Source organism: Oncorhynchus tshawytscha, linkage group LG25 (genome assembly GCF_018296145.1).
Source record: "Oncorhynchus tshawytscha isolate Ot180627B linkage group LG25, Otsh_v2.0, whole genome shotgun sequence".
Classification (NCBI taxonomy): Eukaryota; Metazoa; Chordata; class Actinopteri; order Salmoniformes; family Salmonidae; genus Oncorhynchus; species Oncorhynchus tshawytscha.
Window position 1 is genome coordinate 40,779,060 of NC_056453.1, and position 25,921 is coordinate 40,804,980.

At 39.6% G+C, this 25,921-nt stretch overlaps 1 protein-coding gene across 2 annotated transcripts in view; it reads right to left on the bottom strand.

Moving 5' to 3' along the window:
* LOC112224696 (calcium-activated potassium channel subunit alpha-1) overlaps nt 1-25,921 on the bottom strand; it is a 214,727-nt gene that overhangs the window by 4,664 nt on the left and 184,142 nt on the right. The window contains exons 21-29 of one of the 2 annotated variants that reach the window (XM_042305752.1): nt 21,172-21,295; nt 20,415-20,639; nt 15,740-15,932; nt 13,726-13,842; nt 13,268-13,363; nt 8,443-8,573; nt 4,753-4,947; nt 2,380-2,507; nt 1,826-2,047 (exon numbers count right to left, since the gene is read on the bottom strand). In XM_042305752.1, the coding sequence (XP_042161686.1) occupies nt 1,826-2,047; nt 2,380-2,507; nt 4,753-4,947; nt 8,443-8,573; nt 13,268-13,363; nt 13,726-13,842; nt 15,740-15,932; nt 20,415-20,639; nt 21,172-21,295 (1,431 nt within the window). The remainder of the gene's footprint in view (nt 1-1,825; nt 2,048-2,379; nt 2,508-4,752; nt 4,948-8,442; nt 8,574-13,267; nt 13,364-13,725; nt 13,843-15,739; nt 15,933-20,414; nt 20,640-21,171; nt 21,296-25,921) is intronic. The other variant, XM_042305753.1, reaches the window with a different exon arrangement.

Sequence of the window (25,921 nt, forward strand, 5' to 3'; positions counted from 1 at the left end):
TGAGACAAATGGGGGTGAGATCAACACAGGAGACATTACTCTGTAGAATGATGAGACAAATGGGGGGGTGAGATCAACACAGGAGACATTACTCTGTAGAATGATGAGACAAATGGGGGGGGGTGTTGGTGGGATCAACACAGAGACTGCTGAATTCCTAAGACAACACAGAAGTCATTCTTGCATGCAATTGATAAGAAGACTGACTTCGGGGGGGAATGGGCTGGCCTAGAACCGTACATGTTAAAACCACATGTCTAAAAACACTGGCTGGCTGGGATAGTAGACTGGACTGGGTACAATTCAGGTCCAAATTCTGCGGCATGCGTTATTTAAAAAAAATGTTCTACTAGCCTGGTTTGGAAAGTACTAGCAATCGGGCAAAGCAAGCTAGCTTAATAACTCGCATCCCTTCAAAAAGTTGCTCATGTTCTGAATATATCAAAGTGTACATGGTAACATGGTTTCAACTCATTTTGCTGCTTAAAATGGTATACATTGATGTTACAGCATGTACACTGCATGTGTATACATGTGCACATCAACTACAGCATGTACACTGCATGTGTATACACGTGTGCACATCAACTACAGCATGTACACTGCATGTGTATACATGTGCACATCAACTACAGCATGTACACTGCATGTGTACACACGTGTGCACATCAACTACAGCATGTACACTACATGTGTACACACGTGTGCACATCAACTACAGCATGTACACTGCATGTGTATACACGTGCACATCAACTACAGCATGTACACTGCATGTGTACACACGTGTGCACATCAACTACAGCATGTACACTGCATGTGTACACACGTGTGCACATCAACTGCAGCATGTACACTGCATGTGTACACACGTGTGCACATCAACTACAGCATGTACACTGCATGTGTATACACGTGTGCACATCAACTACAGCATGTACACTGCATGTGTACACACGTGTGCACATCAACTACAGCATGTACACTGCATGTGTACACACGTGTGCACATCAACTACAGCATGTACACTGCATGTGTACACACGTGTGCACATCAACTACAGCATGTACACCGCATGTGTACACACGTGTGCACATCAACTACAGCATGTACACTGCATGTGTACACACGTGCACATCAACTACAGAATGTCCATGCTTGTTTCCAAAGCATTCTGAGAGTTGTCCATGCTATGCACAATACTTATTTTTGATTTCGCTGTAAATATCCAAATATGTATGAAAAGCGTGCAAGTTCCATAACAAAATCTAATCTAATATTAGCATCTTTTTAAAAAGTGTGATTAAAAGAAATACAGGATAAACAAAAAACAAGCTTGGATGTCTATGTATAGTCTCACCCACAATACTAACCACAGTAGTATTCACTCAGCAACCTCAGTAAATGTTCAAGATATCCTGTAAACCCATACTTCAACTTTAGTATTCTCAAGGAGACCAAACACAAAATAATCATTATTAATAGTTCCTTGTTTATAGATCACATGAATTTTAATGTGTTATTCTGCATTATTTTCTGCTGTCATCGAGATCTGCCATTTTGACTTCTCTGTTTATAGAGCAATCGGTGAGAAAAAACACTAGATTATTTAGAAATGATAAGAAATGCAGAACTTCATAACAGGCAGTTCACTACTGGACAAATACAAACAGACACGTTCTCTATGTTCCAAATGGCATCCTTACTTTCTTTGTTGTGCACTACTTTTGACCAGAACACATAGGGCTCTGATCAAAAGTAGTGTACTAAATAGGAAATAGGGTTTGCCATTTGGGATGCAAACATCTTTAGAGGAATCACATACTTTTGTTTATCCCGTGAGTCCCTGCTCTTGGCGCGGTTGGTGCGGTTGGTGGTGGGGATAGAATGGACGGAGGAGCTCTTTTTGCTGGAGGAATGGGAGGAGTGGGAGCTATGGGTGAGGCTGGCCTGGGACTGACCCGCGTTGTGGTCAAACTGCATCAGGCAGAAGATCAGGTCTGATGGCACCAGCTCAAAACCATACGGTGGGTTGGTTATTACATATCTGGAGAGAGAGAGAGAGAGAGAGAGAGAGAGAGAGAGAGAGAGAGAGAGAGAGAGAGAGAGAGAGAGAGAGAGAGAGAGAGAGAGAGAGAGAGAGAGAGAGAGAGAGAGAGAGAGAGAGAGAGAGAAAATATATCTATTCATGTAGTCCTTAATATTAGCAGGCATGTCAGTTACAAACTAAATTCTTATTTACAATGTTAGCCGGGCAAATGTAGATACAGTAATCAATTTTTTTCGATTTTCGATTTATCCAAATGTATCAAAATGAGCCATCTACAGTTATTCTAGTGGACAATGTGTCGACAGTAACTCACCTCCTAACATACTCACCGTTTAGTGCATTGACTTGTATGACTTTGTGTGTTTAGATGGGCGTCCCTCAATCGGTAAATTCCGAAGCAAAGCATGTTGTATGTTTTTAACGCTTTACAAAACAAGTCACCGTAGCAACCACCATCCTGGAAGACAGAGAAGCAAAAAGTTTAACCTCTCTAGGCAAGGGGGTGGTATTTTCACGTCCGGATGAAAAGCGTGCCCAAAGTAAACTGCCTGCTACTCAGGCTCAGAAGCTAGGATATGCATATTATTAGTAGATTTGGATAGAAAACACTCTGACGGTTCTACAACTGTTTGAATCATGTCTGTGAGTATAGCAGAACTTATTTGGCAGGCAAAACCCTGAGGACAAACCATACAGGATTTCTTTTGTTGAGGGGACAGTGTTTTCAAATGAGTGTTCTATGTGGATCTAGATTTCTAAGACACTTAATTGCAGTTCCTATTGCTTCCACTAGATGTCAACAGTCTTTAGAAATTGGTTGATGTTTTTCCTTTGATTAATGAAGAAGTAGCCATTTCCTATCTGGGTGGATAGCTAAGTGTACTGTTGTGGTTGGGGGACGCGCAACCTGAAAGCTCGATCCACTCTGTTTTTATCTGCTATTAAATGCAGTTTATCCCGTCTTAAATGTTATCGATGATTTCCATAAAAAAACATACCTCAAGTTGGATTAGGAAAGTTGTTTGAAATGTTTGAATAAAGTTTACAGGTAACTTATTAGATAATGTGTAGTCATGTCGGGCAAGTTGGAACCGGTGTTTTTCAGAATCAAACGCGCCAAACAAATTGACATTTTGGAGATATAATGACGGAATTTATCGAACAAAAGGACCATTTGTGATGTTTACGGGACATATTGGAATGCCAACAGAAGAAGCTCTTAAAAGGTAAGGCATGAATTATATCGTTATTTGTGAGTTCTGTGTCGAGCCTGGTGGGTTGAAATATGATTGTCTGTGTTTGTTTGATGGGGTGCTGGGTGCTGTCCTAAGATAATAGCATGGTTTGCTTTCGCCATAAAGCCTTTTTTTCAAAATCTGACACAGTGGCTGGATTAACAAGAAGTAAAGCTTTAATTTGGTGTATTGCACTTGTGATTGTATGAAAGTTAAATATTTCTAATAATTTAATTTGGATGTGGCGCTCTGCCATGTCACCGGATGTTGTCAAATCAATCCCGTTAACGGGATTTAATCCCTAAGACGTTTTTAATGTTACGTTTTAGATTTTTTAACTCACAGCTTGTCCCTATATGATTCATATAAATTGTGAATAAAATGGAGTCTTGTGGAATTCCTGGAAACTACTGTAGATTTTTGTCCATCCACATTGACACACAGTAGCCTCTGAAAATGAGCCTCACATTTCATTACATACACTGGATCCACTTGATATGTATGGTTCAGCATACCACAGAGGCCAGGATATATCATTCAGCCTCCTCTTCAACCACAGAGGCCAGGATATATCATTCTGCCTCCTCTACAACCACAGAGGCCAGGATATATCATTCAGCCTCCTCTACAACCACAGAGGCCAGGATATATCATTCAGCCTCCTCTTCAACCACAGAGGCCAGGATATATCATTCTGCCTCCTCTACAACCACAGAGGCCAGGATATATCATTCAGCCTCCTCTTCAACCACAGAGGCCAGGATATATCATTCTGCCTCCTCTACAACCACAGAGGCTAGGATATATCATTCAGCCTCCTCTTCAACCACAGAGGCCAGGATATATCATTCTGCCTCCTCTACAACCACAGAGGCCAGGATATATCATTCAGCCTCCTCTACAACCACAGAGGCCAGGATGTATCATTCAGCCTCCTCTACAACCACAGAGGCCAGGATATATCATTCAGCCTCCTCTACAACCACAGAGGCCAGGATATATCATTCAGCCTCCTCTACAACCACAGAGGCCAGGATATATCATTCAGCCTCCTCTACAACCACAGAGGCCAGGATATATCATTCAGCCTCCTCTACAACCACAGAGGCCAGGATATATCATTCAGCCTCCTCTACAACCACAGAGGCCAGGATATATCATTCAGCCTCCTCTACAACCACAGAGGCCAGGATATATCATTCAGCCTCCTCTACAACCACAGAGGCCAGGATATATCATTCAGCCTCCTCTACAACCACAGAGGCCAGGATATATCATTCAGCCTCCTCTACAACCACAGAGGCCAGGATATATCATTCAGCCTCCTCTACAACCACAGAGGCCAGGATATATCATTCAGCCTCCTCTACATGCCTTGTTCTCCCCTACTGGCCTCAGTGAGTAAACAGCCCTGAAGGACTTTTCTGTACTGCAAGCAGAGGTGACAAAACACAACCAGTCACTTACCCCCAAGTCAGCGAAAGGCCCGTCGTACAAGGCTAACTGTGCAACACGACACCTGTCCCGGTTAGCGAGGGTCTGCGGCGTGCTGTAGCCTCCTCGTAATGCGTTCTCCTCCGCCAACAGACCCTCCAGCTCCGGGGTGGCCCCCCCTGTTACCAGCGTCCGGATCAGGGTGAGGATATTATCATTGAAGTATGTCTGAAACAATGAATGAGACAAGAGAGAGAGAGAGAGAGAGAGAGAGAGTGAGCAAGAGGGAGAGATTGTTAAGCATGAATCCATGACATGCAGCCAGCCATTTAGGCCTGAAGAAATTCCAATTACTGCAGGTTACTCTCTCTCTCTCTCTCTATCTCTCTCTCTCTCGCTCTCTCTCCCTCTACCGCCAGGCAGAGCCACAGTGACTTGTTTCTACACATATTCATGCTGTTGAGGTACTCTTAGGACTGGTAAGAATGAAGGGTTTGGATAGAGAAGGGACAGTAGTGGTGGGGAGTATGTAACAACCCTGTGTTAGTTCATTACAACACTGTAGATTTAGTGAACATGTTCAGGTCTTCTTCTTTCTCTGGTCCGTCTGTCTGTCTGTCTGTCTGTCTGTCTGTCTGTCTGTCTGTCTGTCTGTCTGTCTGTCTGTCTGTCTCTGCCCGCACGCCCACCTGCCTGCCTGTCTGCCTGCCTGTCTGTCTGCCTGTCTGCCTGCCTGTCTGCCTGTCTGTCTGCCTGTCTGCCTGTCTTTGCTTGTTCTACACAGGAACATGTTCCCTGTCTGGGATGCTGTCAGGGCTCCAGAGTAGAATGACGGATGAGCCTTGTCTATTAGGTAACATGACCTTTGTCTACACCGAAACACACTTAAAGGCAGCTTCTGTTCCAGCCTCAGTCAAAGTGAAAGACAGACAGATGAAGCCATCGTACCAGGTAAAGTGCCAGGCTTTCTTGTATGTCATCCTGGAGTCTTTTTGTTTTTTTAACCACGGGGACATAACATTTTATTGTCCCAATGGGATTCCATTAAGACCTTTCTTGGTTTGATGATGTCTGTGTAGAGACCTTTTAGTCAGTAACATCAGTAACACTTGAAGGTACACATATTAGACACAAATTGGTGGATTATAAGTGTGTATATAAGTAGCTTATAAGGCCTTTATTAGGTCTTATAAGGGTGTATATAAGTAGCTTATAAGGCCTTTATTAGGTCTTATAAGGGTGTATATATGTAGCTTATAAGGCCTTTATTAGGTCTTATAAACCATCTATTAGTGTTCAAACATAAGTCATGTCTATTACTGGTCAGTCCTTAATAACCTCATTGTTAGTTACAATACATGCTTATTACTAGTTAATAAAGAGCGAGTTACACAAGAAACAGGCTGTTAGTAAGCTGTCTCAATGTGGGGTTAATAAGGGCATAGTACCACTATATGTGTTCCCTGGTCTAAATTGTGACCATATGTTTACTTGCCAAACTTTTTTTCCAGAAATGACGTCATTGGACAGAAAGGGGCCCGCCTCCTGTCATATACAGTATGCCATACAACCACCATTTAAGTTGAAATGTAATGCTTAATAACCTCATCAAACAAACAAGACCTAATAAAGACCTTATAAGCTACTTACATACACAGTTATAAGACATAATAAAGGCCTTATAAGCTACTTACATACACAGTTATAAGACATAATAAAGTCCTTATAAGCTACTTCCATACACCCTTATAAGACATAATAAAGTCCTTATAAGCTACTTCCATACACCTTTATAAGACATAATAAAGTCCTTATAAGCTACTTACATACACCCTTATAAGACATAATAAAGACCTTATAAGCTACTTACATACACCCTTATAAGTCATAATAAAGTCCTTATAAGCTACTTACATACACCCTTATAAGACATAATAAAGTCCTTATAAGCTACTTACATACACCCTTATAAGACATAATAAAGTCCTTATAAGCTACTTACATACACCCTTATAAGTCATAATAAAGTCCTTATAAGCTACTTCCATACACCCTTATAAGACATAATAAAGTCCTTATAAGCTACTTACATACACCCTTATAAGACATAATAAAGTCCTTATAAGCTACTTACATACACCCTTATAAGTCATAATAAAGTCCTTATAAGCTACTTCCATAGAGCCTTATAAGACATAATAAAGTCCTTATAAGCTACTTACATACACCCTTATAAGACATAATAAAGTCCTTATAAGCTACTTACATACACCCTTATAAGACATAATAAAGTCCTTATAAGCTACTTCCATAGACCCTTATAAGTCATAATAAAGTCCTTATAAGCTACTTACATACACCCTTATAAGACATAATAAAGTCCTTATAAGCTACTTACATACACCCTTATAAGACATAATAAAGTCCTTATAAGCTACTTACATACACCCTTATAAGTCATAATAAAGTCCTTATAAGCTACTTCCATACACCCTTATAAGACATAATAAAGTCCTTATAAGCTACTTACATACACCCTTATAAGACATAATAAAGTCCTTATAAGCTACTTACATACACCCTTATAAGTCATAATAAAGTCCTTATAAGCTACTTCCATAGACCCTTATAAGACATAATAAAGTCCTTATAAGCTACTTACATACACCCTTATAAGACATAATAAAGTCCTTATAAGCTACTTACATACACCCTTATAAGTCATAATAAAGTCCTTATAAGCTACTTCCATACACCCTTATAAGACATAATAAAGTCCTTATAAGCTACTTACATACACCCTTATAAGTCATAATAAAGTCCTTATAAGCTACTTACATACACCCTTATAAGTCATAATAAAGTCCTTATAAGCTACTTCCATACACCCTTATAAGACCTAATAAAGGCCTTATAATAAAGTGTTACCGTAACGTCTATAGTTTCCCATTCCTATTAACCGATTTCTTTTGTTGAGCATTTATGGTATAAAATCTGGAAACCACAAGCTCTTTGCGTTACCAACTGGAGTCTGAAACCGGGTCTCTTTGGGTCTGAAACCAGGTCTCTTTGGGTCTGAAACCGGGTCTCTTGGGGTCAGAAACCCGGGTCTCTTTGGGTCTGAAACCAGGTCTCTTGGGGTCAGAAACCCGGGTCTCTTTGGGTCTGAAACCGGGTCTCTTGGGGTCAGAAACCCGGGTCTCTTTGGGTCTGAAACCGGGTCTCTTGGGGTCAGAAACCCGGGTCTCTTTGGGTCTGAAACCAGGTCTCTTTGGGTCTGAAACCGGGTCTCTTGGGGTCAGAAACCCGGGTCACTTTGGGTCTGAAACCGGGTCTCTTGGGGTCAGAAACCGGGTCTCTTTGGGTCTGAAACCAGGTCTCTTTGGGTCTGAAACCGGGTCTCTTGGGGTCAGAAACCCGGGTCTCTTTGGGTCTGAAACCAGGTCTCTTTGGGTCTGAAACCGGGTCTCTTGGGGTCAGAAACCGGGTCTCTTTGGGTCTGAAACCGCATCTCTTGGGGTCTGAAACCGCGTCTCTGGCAAGCCACAATGCTTTGTGAGCCCACCTTGCTAAAGCCTATATAGGCAATCGCTCAGGGGAGCCAAACGTTAGCATTTCGCTACACTCGCAAATAACATCTGCTAACCATGTGTACGTGAGAAAAATAAAATGTTGATTTGATTTGAAAAAGTCTGTGTAGTGTGTAGTTAGTGCATGTCTTACAGCACTCATCAGGGAATCCAGCACGCTCACTGCGAAAGCCGTCCCACAGGCGAAGGGCTGAGTGAGGTACAACTCTGTGTCAGGGTCGTCGTCGTCATCCTGGTCCAGGAACTGAACATTGGAGTCATTCACTGGTGGGGAAGACATTAAAATATGGACTTATTGATGTGTATGATACTACAGTGTTGTAGTATAGCATGACAGTCAGGCTGTTCAACATACAGTACGCTATAACTAAAATCTGATCAACAGCTTAACCATCCTGCAGGAAATAGTTATCATGCATAACATATACTTTTACACACAGCCATAATCTCAGACATTATTCACGTAAAACAGCGATTCTGAAGCGTCACAGATTCAGTCATAGAACGTAGACAATGCCAGATGGCACAGAGGGATTGCTTTAAACAGTCAATGGTTGTGGATATGGATTGTTAAAAGAGTCAGAGGAGATTTAATACGTAGGTATTTAAATCATGTGTTTACTTGGAGAAGATCTCAAATATTTACAGGCCATCCTCCATGGAAGCATAGTATTGTATGTGCGAGTTTTGTCTCTGGTTGGCTTTGTGGTCAGCTACAGCATTACAACCCATATCCCCAGGCCATTCATGGACTCATGACTTCATGCACATTAAAAGACTTAAGCTTTGAATTTCAACATAAGCAATCTTCAACCGTATCAACAACATCAATAAGATGTTGTTAAGTCTTGTAAGTATAGCTATAGGTCCAGCTAAAGTTATTCATTTGAAAAGAAAATATGTTAATCTTTTTTTAAACACACCTTTGAGCACAAAAAACACCTAGAGCTTTAAAAAAGAAAGTATTGATGTTGTTTAGTTTCAGAAGTGCTACTCCAACCGTGTGCTAAATAAAAATCAGCCAGACCTGACAAGAGTCAGATGAAAGGAAGGTCATTGGCAAGAGAAATGATCAATGAACAACTAAGATGATACTACGGAAACAGACCTAAGACGCTACTATGGAACCCGAACTAAGATGCTACTACAGAAAAAGAGATAAGATGCTCTAATGGAAACAGAACTAAGATGATACTATGGAAACCGAACTAAGATGATACTACGGAAACAGAACTTAGATGATACTATGGAAACCGAACTATGATACTATGGAAACAGAACTATGATACCATGGAAACAGAACTAAGATGATACTATGGAAACAGAACTTAGATGATACTATGGAAACCGAACTATGATACTATGGAAACAGAACTATGATACCATGGAAACCGAACTAAGATGATACTACGGAAACAGAACTTAGATGATACTATGGAAACCGAACTATGATACTATGGAAACAGAACTATGATACCATGGAAACAGAACTAAGATGACACTATGGAAACAGAACTAAGATGATACTATGGAAACAGAACTATGATACCATGGAAACAGAACTAAGATGACACTATGGAAACAGAACTAAGATGATACTATGGAAACAGAACTATGATACCATGGAAACAGAACTAAGATGATACTATAGAAACAGATCTAAGATGATACTATGGAAACAGAACTAAGATGATACTATGGAAACAGAACTATGATACTATGGAGACAGAACTATGATACTATCGAAACAGAACTACAATAGTAATGGAAACAGAACTAAGATGATACTATGGAAACCAAACTAAGATGATACTGTGGAAACATAAGTAAGATGATACTATGGAAACAGAACTAAGATGATACTATGGAAACAGAACTATGATACCATGGAAACAGAACTAAGATGATACTATAGAAACAGATCTAAGATGATACTATGGAAACAGAACTAAGATGATACTATGGAAACAGAACTAAGATGATACTATGGAAACAGAACTAAGACGATACTATGGAAACAGAACTATGATACTATGGAGACAGAACTATGATACTATGGAAACAGAACTACAATAGTAATGGAAACAGAACTAAGATGATACTATGGAAACCAAACTAAGATGATACTGTGGAAACATAAGTAAGATGATACTATGGAAACAGAACTAAGATGATACTATGGAAACAGAACTATGATACCATGGAAACAGAACTAAGATGATACTGTGGAAACAGAACTATGATACCATGGAAACAGAGCTAAGATTACACTATGGAAACAGAACTAAGATGACACTATGGAAACATAACTATGATACCATGGAAACAGAACTAAGATGACACTATGGAAACATAACTATGATACTATGGAAACAGAACTAAGATGACACTATGGAAACATAACTATGATACTATGGAAACAGAACTAAGATGACACTATGGAAACATAACTATGATACTATGGAAACATAACTATGATACTATGGAAACATAACTATGACACTATGGAAACAGAACTAAGATGACACTATGGAAACAGAACTAAGATGACAGTATGGAAACATAACTATGATACCATGGAAACAGAACTAAGATGACACTATGGAAACATAACTATGATACTATGGAAACAGAACTAAGATGACACTATGGAAACATAACTATGATACTATGGAAACAGAACTATGATACTATGGAAACATAACTATGATACTATGGAAACATAACTATGATACCATGGAAACAGAACTAAGATGACACTATGGAAACATAACTATGATACTATGGAAACAGAACTAAGACGATGCTATGGAAACAGAACTATGATGCTACTATGGAAACAGAACTATGATACTATGGAAACAGAAATAAGATGATACCATTCCCCCTGTGTTTGTTCTATGCTGGCTGAAGACCTACAGTAGCTAGCCAGGTACTAGCTAACACCAGACACAGATGATAGAAGTAACCTAGAAGTATCTTTGCCTTAGATGAATAGTTAATTGCTGACATGCTGCAGTCAAATGTTGGAACTAGTAGACTATGTAAAACAGTGTGAAACACGCCTTCTACGATGTTCATTACACGGCCATACTTATTTAAATAAGGTAAGAGAATAAGACATTACCATTGGTGCATTAAAATTGTGCTTTTTGTGATAACTGAAAGCCATGCCTCCAATATAATTTTCAGGTATGCCTTGCCTTTTCGAGTGAATTCTAGAGTTACCACCATGACTGTATTTGTTAGAGAAAGAGACGTGGTTTTTGAATTCGTACATTTTCAGTCCTGTGGTCTTCATCAAGGGACTTCCTAGGCATATGTTATCATTCAAATTAAACTCTTTATGACAATTTGTTATATATCTCATGAGGCCATATTTTGAGGCCTAATTTTACCCTAATACAGTGAACTGTAATTAATGGTTTACAGGCCACATCAGGCCTGCAAGTAGGATTTCAAAATGCTGGTAACCTTCCCCAAATTCTCAGATTTTAAACAAATCCTGGTTGAAGGATTTCCTGTTTATTCCCTCCCGTTTCCAGGAATCTTCCAACTGGGACTTCTGGGAAATGTGGTAATTCTGGTTGCCAGAATGTTGCAAACCTACCTGCAAGTCACATTATTCTGGGTTACAATGTGATGTGTAATTCCTATTCTAACAGCGACAGAATTAGGATAACCAACAGATGGAATTTTTATTCTCCTGCAACCTGCATTATTAATAAAGACTGCCATGGTTAGGAACACTGTGAGGAGACTACCTAAGCCATCTAAACTGGACAAGCATTTCAGTTACGGTGCAAAATGACTGATTGGATAAGTTTAGAAAAATGTATGTTATTGTATTTTGTGTAGCATAAGATTAATGAATAAATTAAACTACATTCAAAAACACAGATATTAAAAATAATTCTATAATCAACCTGCAGTAAAGCATTCTGGGAAATATGATAATGATTATGGTACAAATGTGCCTTTTTTTGGGTACCACCCCAGTGACAAACCCGTTAGTTCCTTTAGGTTGCAACAATGTTGTATTGTACCCGATGGTGGGTATTGAGGGTACACAAAATACGCTTGTGCCCTGGGAAACATTTATATTTGAGTAATTTAGCAGATACTCTTATCCAGAGCAACTTACGTGAGCAATTAGGGTTAAGTGCCATGCTCAAGGGCACATGGAACTAGCAACCCTTGAGTTACTGGCCCAACGCACTAACCACTAGGCTTCCTGCCGTCCAGAAATGTACCTTCACACTGTACCTCTTTTGTTGAGAGTGTAATTCTTGTGATTCCTTTATATTCAAATTATTGGATACATTAACTATAATCTTCATCCGCACATGTAGCCTAAAAAGTACCGAACTGTACCATGTGAGATTATACGTGTACCTCTGAAGGTACATTATGTGTTTTTAATATTGTTGTACAACAGGGAACAATACTGTACCCTAACCATACCATTATTTATAAGTGTATGAAAACAGAACTAAGACGTTACCATGGAAACAGAACTGAGATGCTACAATGGAAACAGAACTGCGATACTACTATGGAAACAGAACTGCGATGGTACTATGGAAACAGAACTGAGATGCTACTTTGGCAACAGAACTAAGGTGCTACTAAGGAAACAGCCACGAGGACTTGCATTGGGATCAAAGAGCCTTGTGATTCTCAGAAAAGAGAAATAGGCCAAAACAAGACAGTCAATTCCAACAAGAGAACCCAGAGTAACAGAGTACAATCTGCTCAAAGTGATACCCTGGGAATGAACCAGACTCGGGTTACATCCCAAATCACACCCTATTCCCTACATAATGCACTACATAAGGTTCCATTTGGGATGCAACCTAGGCCTCTTGGACCAGGCAGACAGAGAAATCAAAAGGAAGCTGGAGGAGGACGAGGCGGCTCGGCGGCGGTAGTGCAACACCGAGGCAGCGGCTTCTTACCCAGTTCTGTTATTATGTGTATGTTGATCCCACTGCTTGTATCCTGACTGAATGAAATCACAGGTAGGACTTTGCCTGCTGCTTTTACTAACGGTGCTACAGACAAGTGTTAGGGAGAAATAGTTACGAGGTTAAAGATTAGATAAATGTATTAGTCATGGAATGGTTCAAAACATGAAAATCAGCTTCAGAATGTGTTAGAAAGCATAGATTGACTGAGGAATTCTGGTCTGTTTACTTTATTAAAAATCTGAAACATCCGTACTATTACCACACTGGATCAGATTAGAAAAATATATATATTCTCAATCAGGCAATTCATTTTGGTGTTTTTTCATCACTATAAAACTATACAAAAAAATGTGTGTATATAATTCCATGACACCTTCCTTTTCACCCATTTCACACTCTTTAAGGACAATGCCAGAGTGACATTTCATTCATACCTGCTGACATACCTAGTTCAGTGATGATGGGGACATTGGCTCCTGTTGTGATGGAAGCCTGTCGGACCAACCCCCCGTGAACTGGACTGTTTTCAGGAGAAGACCTGTCCATGCCTGGCAGGGTAAAGCCTACATGGAAACATACATAGATGCTGATGACTGCCTACGACAGATGATATAATGCCTTACGTAGCTGTTATAAAGGCCTTATGAATGCATACATTCGAGGCCTACAGTAACATGTTAACACAAAGCATATTCCTGTCATGAGGCACTTATCTATTCACCAAAGAAAGTATAGAAGTACAAGGAAAATGGAATTGCTATGATTATTTATCAATACTGTATAACATATTTTAGCCCTTCTTGGTCACATTCAAGTCATTTGTAGTAAGCCAATATTACGCAATGTTGAGTCAATTCAGCTGTATTCATGAGAGGTGCCTCCATCTGTAAATATCACAATATAAACGTTTACATGTTACTCATTTTGTTTCCCGTCAAAGTGTCGCCGTCTGAGTGGAGTCTCAAAAAAAAAAAAAAAATCTTCTAATGCTGATAAAGTGTCATACACGCATAACATAGCCACGAAATAACAGAAACAAGTGACGTGAGAGTGAATCTAAATGGACTTGACATCCCCCCCCTTTTTTCTCTCTCTCCCTGACAAGTAAAAACATGAATTCGGTGACGCTGTATGAATGATACACAGCCTGTGATTTGACATCTGTCACTTGCTGCTGACTAAAGCCCGACCACTAGGTCATACAAGTATTATAGAGGAACAACCAGGTCAAGAGGTCCCTTAAAGTAGTACAGTCAATGGCAGGACAGGAATGTCAGTCCATTATTGTAGCCCGTTTCACTTCACTTCTAAGTCTCACGTGATGTCAGGAAATGTTTTGATGTAATATTCATAAATGACTTACTGTATCATTTTTTTTTTTTGTGTGTGTGTAAAATTGATTACAAAATAGTAATAAGAATCAAATGTGTAAGATAATCTATAATTTAATTTGCTTAATGCCAGGATAATGTCAGGATAATGTCAGGATAATGTCAGGGTAATGCCAGGATAATACCAGGATAATGTCAGGATAATGCCATGGCAATACATACGATAATGTCAGGATAATGTGAGGATAATGTCAGCATAATGTCAGGATAATGCCAATTACCAACAAGTAGCCATAGTCATTGTAACCTGAGGAACAATCATCACCAGAGATTCCTGTCAAACACAGTGACATCAGGTCAAACACAAGCACGCACACACACACACACAGTGTTGTACAGCTAACCTTGTGGGGACACACAATTCAGTCCCATTCAAAATCCTATTTTCCCTTACCCCTAACCCTAAACCTAACCTGTACTCTTACCCTAACCCTAACGTTAACCTTAACCTTAACCTTAACCCAAAAACCTAACCGCTAACCCTAACTCCTAACCCTAAATGTAATTCTTACCCTAACTCTAATGTTAACCTTAATCTTAAACCCCCTAGAAATAGCATTTGACCTTGCGGGGACTAACAAAATGTCCCCAGTTGGTCAAATTTTCTTGTGGGGATTTCTGGTCCCCACAAGAATAGTTAAACACGTCCACACACACACACACTAATCCCTAACCCATACCCTTACCCTAACCTTATCCTGAAAACCTAACCTTAACCCTAAATCTAACCCTAAACCATACCCTTACCCTAACCTTATCCTGAAAACCTAACCTTAACCCTAAACCTAACCCTAACCCATACCCTTACCCTAACCTTATCCTGAAAACCTAACCTTAACCCTAAACCTAACCTTAACCCTAACCCCAAACCTAACCTTAACCCTAACCCTGAACCTAACCTTAACCTTAAATCTAACCTTAACCCTAAACCTAACCTTAACCCTAACCCTAACCCTAGATCCTAACCCTAAACCTAACCTTAACCCTAACCCTAAACCTAACCTTAACCCTAAACCTAACCCTAACCCTAAACCTAACCCTAGATCCTAACCCTAAAACCCTTCCTTACCTTGGGAGGTAGCCTGCAACACCCCGATGCTGTCGTCAAACTGCATAGACTTGATGTTGAGTGACGCCAGGATACATTCCTTGTCCTGCAGTGAAGCGTCGTCGATATTGCTCTGATTGGCCGACAGGATGACACACATGTCACAGAGGTTGATATTGACGGCCCTCAGATCGGCCCGGCTCAATGGTGTGCCCTGTGAAAGGAGGTGAAACAAACATAATGCTATGTTATAATGACTCGTACAATACTGTACGTAAAAAAGACAAAGTCGATTTGGCATGGGCACGCAGATCCTAAGAAATTTCTACACCATCGAGAGAAAATTGACTGGCTGCATCACAGCTTGGTATGGCAAATGCACCGCCCTCGACCACAAAGCGCTACAGAGGGTGGCCCAGTACATCACTGGGGACTCAAGCCAAAGACTCAAGCCATAGACTGTTCACTCTGCTACAGTCCTGCAAACGGTACCGGAGCATCGGCTCTTGGACCAACAGGCTCCGAGACAGATTCTACCCCCAAGCCATAAGACTGCTAAATAGCCAGACTGCTAAATAGCCAGACTGTTAAATAGCCAGACTGCTAAATAACCAGACTGCTAAATAGCCAGACTGCTAAATAGCCAGACTGCTAAATAGCCAGACTGCTAAATAGCCAGACTGCTAAATAGCCAGACTGCTAAATAGCCAGACTGTTAAATAGCCAGACTGCTAAATAACCAGACTGCTAAATAGCCAGACTGCTAAATAGCCAGACTGCTAAATAGCCAGACTGCTAAATAGCCAGACTGCTAAATAACCAGACTGCTAAATAGCCAGACTGCTAAATAGTCAATTAATGGAATCAGACTATGTGCACTGAACCTACGCACACTCACTAGACTATATATATACACTATATACACACTCACTAGACTATATATATACACTATATGCACACTCACTAGACTATATATATACACTATATACACACTCACTAGACTATATATATATACACTATATACACACTCACTAGACTATATATATACACTATATACACACTCACTAGACTATATATATATACACTATATACACACTCACTAGACTATATATATACACTATATACACACTCACGAGACTATATATATACACTATATACAAACTCACTAGACTATATATATACACTATATACACACTCACTAGACTATATATATACACTATATACACACTCACTAGACTATATATATACACTATATACACACTCACTAGACTATATATATACACTATATGCACACTCACTAGACTATATATATACACTATATACACACTCACTAGACTATATATATACACTATATACACACTCACTAGACTATATATATACACTATATGCACACTCACTAGACTATATATATACACTATATACACACTCACTAGACTATATATACACACTATATGCACACTCACTAGACTATATATATACACTATATGCACACTCACTAGACTATATATATACACTATATACACACTCACTAGACTATATATATATACACTATATACACACTCACTAGACTATATATATACACTATATACACACTCACTAGACTATATATATATACACTATATACACACTCACTAGACTATATATACACACTATATACACACTCACTAGACTATATATACACACTATATACACACTCACTAGACTATATATACACACTATATACACACTCACTAGACTATATATATATACACTATATACACACTCACTAGACTATATATATACACTATATACACACTCACTAGACTATATATAGACACTATATACACACTCACTAGACTATATATACACACTATATACACACTCACTAGACTATATATACACACTATATACACTCACTCGACTATATATACACAATCACTAGACTATATATACACACTATATACACACTCACTAGACTATATATAGACACTATATACACACTCACTAGACTATATATAGACACTATATACACACTCACTAGACTATATATACACACTATATACACACTCACTAGACTATATATACACACTATATACACTCACTCGACTATATATACACAATCACTAGACTATATATACACACTATATACACACTCACTAGACTATATATATACACTATATACACACTCACTGACACATACACCACATTGACACTCCCACACAAAACCCACACACATTACCATACACTATATACACACATACATAACACACACACACACGCATTCCGACAGAACACAAACACACATACACGTTACACACACACTTTCACACTCATCATATGTTCTTAATTGTAGTCTTATTGTTATCTATCCTGATGCCTAGTCACGTTACCCTGGCTTCATGTACATATCTACCTCAAATACCTTATTATTATCTATCCTGATGCCTAGTCACGTTACCCTGGCTTCATGTACATATCTACCTCAAATACCTTATTATTATCTATCCTGATGCCTAGTCACGTTACCCTGGCTTCGTGTACATATCTACCTCAAATACCTTATTAGTATCTATCCTGATGCCTAGTCACGTTACCCTGCCTTCGTGTACATATCTACCTCAAATACCTTATTATTATCTAACCTGATGTCTAGTCACGTTACCCTGGCTTCGTGTACATATCTACCTCAAATACCTTATTATTATCTATCCTGATGTCTAGTCACGTTACCCTGCCTTCATGTACATATCTACCTCAAATACCTTATTAGTATCTATCCTGATGTCTAGTCACTTTACCCTGCCTTCATGTACATATCTACCTCAAATACCTTATTAGTATCTATCCTGATGTCTAGTCACTTTACCCTGCCTTCATGTACATATCTACCTCAAATACCTTATTAGTATCTATCCTGATGTCTAGTCACGTTACCCTGCCTTCGTGTACATATCTACCTCAAATACCTTATTATTATCTATCCTGATGTCTAGTCACTTTACCCTGCCTTCATGTACATATCTACCTCAAATACCTTATTAGTATCTATCCTGATGTCTAGTCACGTTACCCTGCCTTCATGTACATATCTACCTCAAATACCTTATTAGTATCTATCCTGATGTCTAGTCACTTTACCCTGGCTTCGTGTACATATCTACCTCAAATACCTTATTAGTATCTATCCTGATGTCTAGTCACGTTACCCTGGCTTCGTGTACATATCTACCTCAAATACCTTATTAGTATCTATCCTGATGTCTAGTCACTTTACCCTGGCTTCGTGTACATATCTACCTCAAATACCTTATTAGTATCTATCCTGATGTCTAGTCACTTTACCCTGCCTTCGTGTACATATCTACCTCAAATACCTTATTAGTATCTATCCTGATGTCTAGTCACGTTACCCTGCCTTCATGTACATATCTACCTCAAATACCTTATTAGTATCTATCCTGATGCCTAGTCACGTTACCCTGCCTTCATGTACATATCTACCTCAAATACCTTATTAGTATCTATCCTGATGCCTAGTCACGTTACCCTGCCTTCATGTACATATCTACCTCAAATACCTTATTAGTATCTATCCTGATGTCTAGTCACGTTACCCTGCCTTCATGTACATATCTACCTCAAATACCTTATTAGTATCTATCCTGATGTCTAGTCACTTTACCCTGCCTTCATGTACATATCTACCTCAAATACCTTATTAGTATCTATCCTGATGTCTAGTCACGTTACCCTGCCTTCATGTACATATCTACCTCAAATACCTTATTAGTATCTATCCTGATGTCTAGTCACGTTACCCTGCCTTCATGTACATATCTACCTCAAATACCTTATTAGTATCTATCCTGATGTCTAGTCACGTTACCCTGCCTTCATGTACATATCTACCTCAAATACCTTATTAGTATCTATCCTGATGTCTAGTCACTTTACCCTGCCTTCATGTACATATCTACCTCAAATACCTTATTAGTATCTATCCTGATGTCTAGTCACTTTACCCTGCCTTCATGTACATATCTACCTCAAATACCTTATTAGTATCTATCCTGATGTCTAGTCACTTTACCCTGCCTTCATGTACATATCTACCTCAAATACCTTATTATTATCTATCCTGATGTCTAGTCACTTTACCCTGCCTTCATGTACATATCTACCTCAAATACCTTATTAGTATCTATCCTGATGTCTAGTCACTTTACCCTGCCTTCATGTACATATCTACCTCAAATACCTTATTAGTATCTATCCTGATGTCTAGTCACTTTACCCTGCCTTCATGTACATATCTACCTCAAATACCTTATTAGTATCTATCCTGATGTCTAGTCACTTTACCCTGGCTTCATGTACATATCTACCTCAAATACCTTATTATTATCTATCCTGATGTCTAGTCACGTTACCCTGCCTTCATGTACATATCTACCTCAAATACCTTATACCACTGCACATTTATCTGTTGTTGTACTTCCTGTATATAGATCTATTGTTGAGCATTTTATTCCTCGTGTTACTATTGCATTATTCATTTTTCGGAAAGGCTCGTAAAGCAAGCATTTCACGGTAAAGTCTGCACAAGTTGTATTCGGAGCATGTGACAAATACATTTTTATTTATTTATTTATTTTGTGTCTTTCTTCTGCAGGAAAACAAATTGAGGATACCAATTTTGTGATTTAACTCTACTCACAGGTAAGATGGAGACTTTGGGGAAGTTGTGAAGGGTCTCCCATTCCCTCTTCAGGTACTCCAGAGAACCCACAAACACGATGGGTTTCAGCTCGTGGTAGTGGAAGTTGCTAGCTCTCAGAGGCATCACAAGGTTCCTAAGGCCCACCAAAGCCGACTTTGCGTCTCCAAATATACAGACGACCACGTGGCCGCTTAGAACAGTCATGGCAGCTTCGCTCCGGGTCTGCAATGGTCAGACAGAACCAAACGGGTATGTAAAAATTACAACAATACAACTTTGTCTAATTTAAATTGTATAATGTGTCTATTACCATTTAGCAATGTGTTCAGATGATTTATTTTCATTCAGTTAATCTGAATATTTTAGAGAAGAAATTGTCCATTAAAATGATAATTAGCCTACTGTAATATTTATAGACTGTCATTGTAATTAACAAATTGCAATATGACATATTGATATAAGAAATGTCCTATACACAGGACCCCCTCAGTGGAGCAAATGGCATGTCAACCACCTCATTACAACGTGTTTAACTGCCCTGTCCATGTCTGGTGGAACTTTGTGACACGACAAATCTGTCACGGGGAGAGATCCGTGTCCCAAATGTCACACTATAACCTTTACAGTGCACTACTGTTGACCAGGGCCCACACGGAAAATCCCAAAGTAGTGCACTATATAGGGAATAAGGTGCCATTTGGGACACGACCCAGTGATGAATGACCACCTCAGCGTGAGGGAGTGAGGTACCCACCAAGATGACCTTCTCGATGTCTTTGGACTGGCACCAGTGGAACATCCCTGTGGAGTCGTACTTCTTCACGTTTACATCCATGTTCTCAATCTGTTCGTTCCCCGGCATGAGGAGAGGGTCATGCCTAATCAAACAAAAGAAAGAGGGAGAGAGAGAGAGAGAGAGAGAGAGAGAGAGAGAGAGAGAGAGAGAGAGAGAGAGAGAGACAGAGAGAGAGAGAGAGGAGAAATGGAGGGATGAGAGATAGACCTTGAGGGAGGATTGGAGGCTTGTCGTCGTTGTGTCATTTTAAAAACGTATTGGACTGGCGCGTTGTCGGCGGCCGCCGGTCAATATCTGAACATCAAGGTGAAGGGATTATTAGGCAATAAATTGAGAAGCATTATTTATATGCGGTTGTATAGCTGGAAAGTGGATCGTTGGTTGGTGAGACATATTCACCTGGTTGATATTTCATCTGAACAGATATAGATGCATGTACTGAATATCGTGCATAAAAGCAAGAGATTAAGGACGTCAGGATACTAAAGGATGTTTAGTCTACATCTCAGAAGAACCTTCAGGTAAGGGAACCTGCCTGTTGCTTACAGTATGGATTTGTCCAAATGGCAGCCTATTCCCTATATAGTGCACTACTTTGGACCAGAGCCCTATGGCACCCTGTTCCCTATATAGTGCACTACTTTGGACCAGAGCCCTATGGCACCCTGTTCCCTATATAGTGCACTACTTTTGACCAGAGCCCTATGGCACCCTATTCCCTATATAGTGCACTACTTTGGACCAGAGCCCTATGGCACCCTATTCCCTATATAGTGCACTACTTTGGACCAGAGCCCTATGGCACCCTATCCCTATATAGTGCACTACTTTGGACCAGAGCCCTATGGCACCCTATTCCCTATATAGTGCACTACTTTGGACCAGAGCCCTATGGCACCCTATTCCCTATATAGTGCACTACTTTGGACCAGAGCCCTATGGCACCCTATTCCCTATATAGTGCACTACTTTTGACCAGAGCCCTATTAGGAAGGGTCCCTTTGGGACACAAATTGTGTTCGCGCCCTATTTCACGGGTGTTAAGTGTCCCTGCACTCAACATAGCACTTTACTTCCTTTGGGTTTTCACATATCAGCATGACTTCCCATCAAATTTCCGTTTCTATCCTCCAAACAGACTCATCAATATAACATTAGAAACATTTTAAAAGGGGATCTGCAAACAAATCACATTTACTCAAAATCGAAGCTTTGTCATATACATTTTTTCCCTGCTTATTCCTGCCAGAAGCGATCAGTCGAGACGCCAGTGGAGACGCCAACAAACTGCAGAATCATCAGAGTGAGTGACATCTAGGACAGCGGTGTGGCGGAGGAAGGAAGGAGAATGCATCAGTACACTGCCACTTGATGCCTCCGAAATGGCACCCTATTCCCTATATATAGTGCACTACTTTACACTATGGCCCATGGAGCACTTATATAGGGAATAGAGTGCCATTTGGGACAAACACTCTGACTGGCATGAGCATGGAGAATTACGGCCTCCTTACAGCTCCTGACAGTATGCTCCTCACAGTAAAGACTTAACAGACCTCACTTAATATTTCATCGATTTGCCCAATCATATTTTCTTTCTAAACTGAAGGCTATTAATGTTTAAGCATCCAAGCGTTGTGTGTGTATGTCAGGACCAAATAAACAATGTTACTAATTACTGAGAGAGGTTATGAGCATCTGAGCTTGATGCTATCGTACACTGACCACTGAAGTGGTCTCCGAACAAGGGTACCTATCTGTGGTTGTAGTGTGTGCTGAAGCTAAAAAAGGAGATGAGATTTTGAAAACAGTTGTAATATTAATGTTGTGGAGGCAGATAGGGTAGAGGACAGGCATCTTATTTCACATGGGGCCAATCTTAAAGCTCATTGTATATGGGGATTAATAATTAGGATATAATGCCCAATCACCAAGTGCTTACAGGCCTAGAAAAAAAGCATGCCTTCTACCATATATAACTTTGAAAATAAATATTGGAATAATCTAGTTTTAGTTCCATACATCGTCACTAGCTCTTGTTACAACATGGATTTGTCAAATTAGTGAAGATTAAACTCTGAAATATAGACAGGAAACATCTGCCTTCATTCCTAGACCTTTAAATACTTCATATATTTTATTAGTTAAGAGCACTGTACCTTTGCTCTGTATGGACATTAGAAGAATGCCACCCTAAGTAAGGTTTTAAGTATGACGGTGTCAGCTGAAACTGCAATCCCTCAGGCTCCATGAGACAGGAGAGCTAAAATGTCTGTCTGTGGGGATTTACCCCAAGGCTATAGCCATAATGTCCTCCCTCTCAGGAAGGTAGTTGGATAACGCAGGCAAACGTCTTCTTTAAAATGCTTTCTACTTCCCAACCTCCAATCTGTCAGGAGAACTCAATTTCACATTCAAAATGACCTGCATATGTGAGAGACACAGAAAGGTTGTGTTTAAATGGGGCTAGCTGAGGTAAATGTTGTGTTAAAATGGGGCTAGCTGAGGTAAATGTTGTGTTTAAATGGGGCTAGCTGAGGTAAATGTTGTGTTTAAATGGGGCTAGCTGAGGTAAATGTGTGTTTAAATGGGGCTAGCTGAGGTAAATGTTGTGTTTAAATGGGGCTAGCTGAGGTAAATGTTGTGTTTAAATGGGGCTAGCTGAGGTAAATGTTGTGTTTAAATGGGGCTAGCTGAGGTAAATGTGTTTAAATGGGGCTAGCTGAGGTAAATGTTGTGTTTAAATGGGGCTAGCTGTGGTAAATGTTGTGTTAAATGAGGCTAGCTGAGGTAAATGTTGTGTTTAAATGGGGCTAGCTGAGGTAAATGTTGTGTTTAAATGGGGCTAGCTGAGGTAAATGTTGTTTAAATGGGGCTAGCTGAGGTAAATGTTGTGTTTAAATGGGGCTAGCTGAGGTAAATGTGTTTAAATGGGACTAGCTGAGGTAAATGTTGTGTTTAAATGGGGCTAGCTGAGGTAAATGTTGTGTTTAAATGGAACTAGCTGAGGTAAATGTTGTGTTTAAATGGGGCTAGCTGAGGTAAATGTTGTGTTTAAATGGAAATAGCTGAGGTAAATGTTGTGTTTAAATGGGGCTAGCTGAGGTAAATGTTGTGTTAAAATGAGGCTATCTGAGGTAAGTGTTGTGTTTAAATGGGGCTAGCTGAGGTAAATGTTGTGTTTAAATGGGGCTAGCTGAGGTAAATGTGTTTAAATGGGGCTAGCTGAGGTAAATGTTGTGTTTACATGGAACTAGCTGAGGTAAATGTTGTTTAAATGGGGCTAGCTGAGGTAAATGTTGTTTAAATGGGGCTAGCTGAGATAAATGTTGTGTTTAAATGGGCTATCTGAGGTAAATGTTGTTTAAATGGGGCTAGCTGAGGTAAATGTTGTGTTTAAATGGGGCTAGCTGAGGTAAATGTTGTGTTTAAATGGGGCTAGCTGAGGTAAATGTTGTGTTTAAATGGGGCTAGCTGAGGTAAATGTTGTGTTTAAATGGAACTAGCTGAGGTAAATGTTGTTTAAATGGGGCTAGCTGAGATAAATGTTGTGTTTAAATGGGGCTAGCTGAGGTAAATGTGTTAAAATGGGGCTAGCTGAGGTAAATGTTGTGTTTAAATGGAACTGGCTGAGGTAAATGTTGTGTTTAAATGGAACTAGCTGAGGTAAATGTTGTGTTTAAATGGAACTAGCTGAGGTAAATGTTGTGTTTAAATGGGGCTAGCTGAGGTAAATGTTGTGTTTAAATGGAACTAGCTGAGGTAAATGTTGTGTTTAAATGGGGCTAGCTGAGGTAAATGTTGTGTTTAAATGGAACTAGCTGAGGTAAATGTTGTGTTTAAATGGAACTAGCTGAGGTAAATGTTGTGTTTAAATGGAGCTAGCTGAGGTAAATGTTGTGTTTAAATGGAACTAGCTGAGGTAAATGTTGTGTTTAAATGGGGCTAGCTGAGGTAAATGTTGTGTTAAAATGGGGCTAGCTGAGGTAAATGTTGTGTTTAAATGGAACTAGCTGAGGTAAATGTTGTTTAAATGGGGCTAGCTGAGGTAAATGTTGTGTTTAAATGAGGCTAGCTGAGGTAAATGTGTTTAAATGGGGCTAGCTGAGGTAAATGTTGTGTTTAAATGGAACTGGCTGAGGTAAATGTGTTTAAATGGGGCTAGCTGAGGTAAATGTTGTGTTTAAATGGAACTAGCTGAGGTAAATGTGTGTTTAAATGGGGCTAGCTGAGGTAAATGTTGTGTTTAAATGGGGCTAGCTGAGATAAATGTTGTGTTTAAATGGGGCTAGCTGAGGTAAATGTTGTGTTTAAATGGAACTAGCTGAGGTAAATGTTGTGTTTAAATGGGGCTAGCTGAGGTAAATGTTTGTTTAAATACAGCTGACCAAATGTTTGTTTAAATGGAATAGCTGGGTCAAATGTTGTGTTTAAATGGGGCTAGCTGAGGTAAATGTTGTGTTAAAATGGGGCAAAACTGAGGTAAATGTTGTGTTTAAATGGAACTAGCTTTGTAGCTAAATTGTGTTAAAATGGGGCTAGCTGAGGTAAATGACGGACAGACAACTGAGCCAATGGCGGAAGACTACAGACTACACCCCAGCTGAACCAATCCAAAGGGGCTCTTCCAGGTAAATTTCTGTTTAAATGGGGCTAGCTGAGGTAAATGTGTTTAAATGGGGCTAGCTTTGGTAAAGTTGTGTTTACA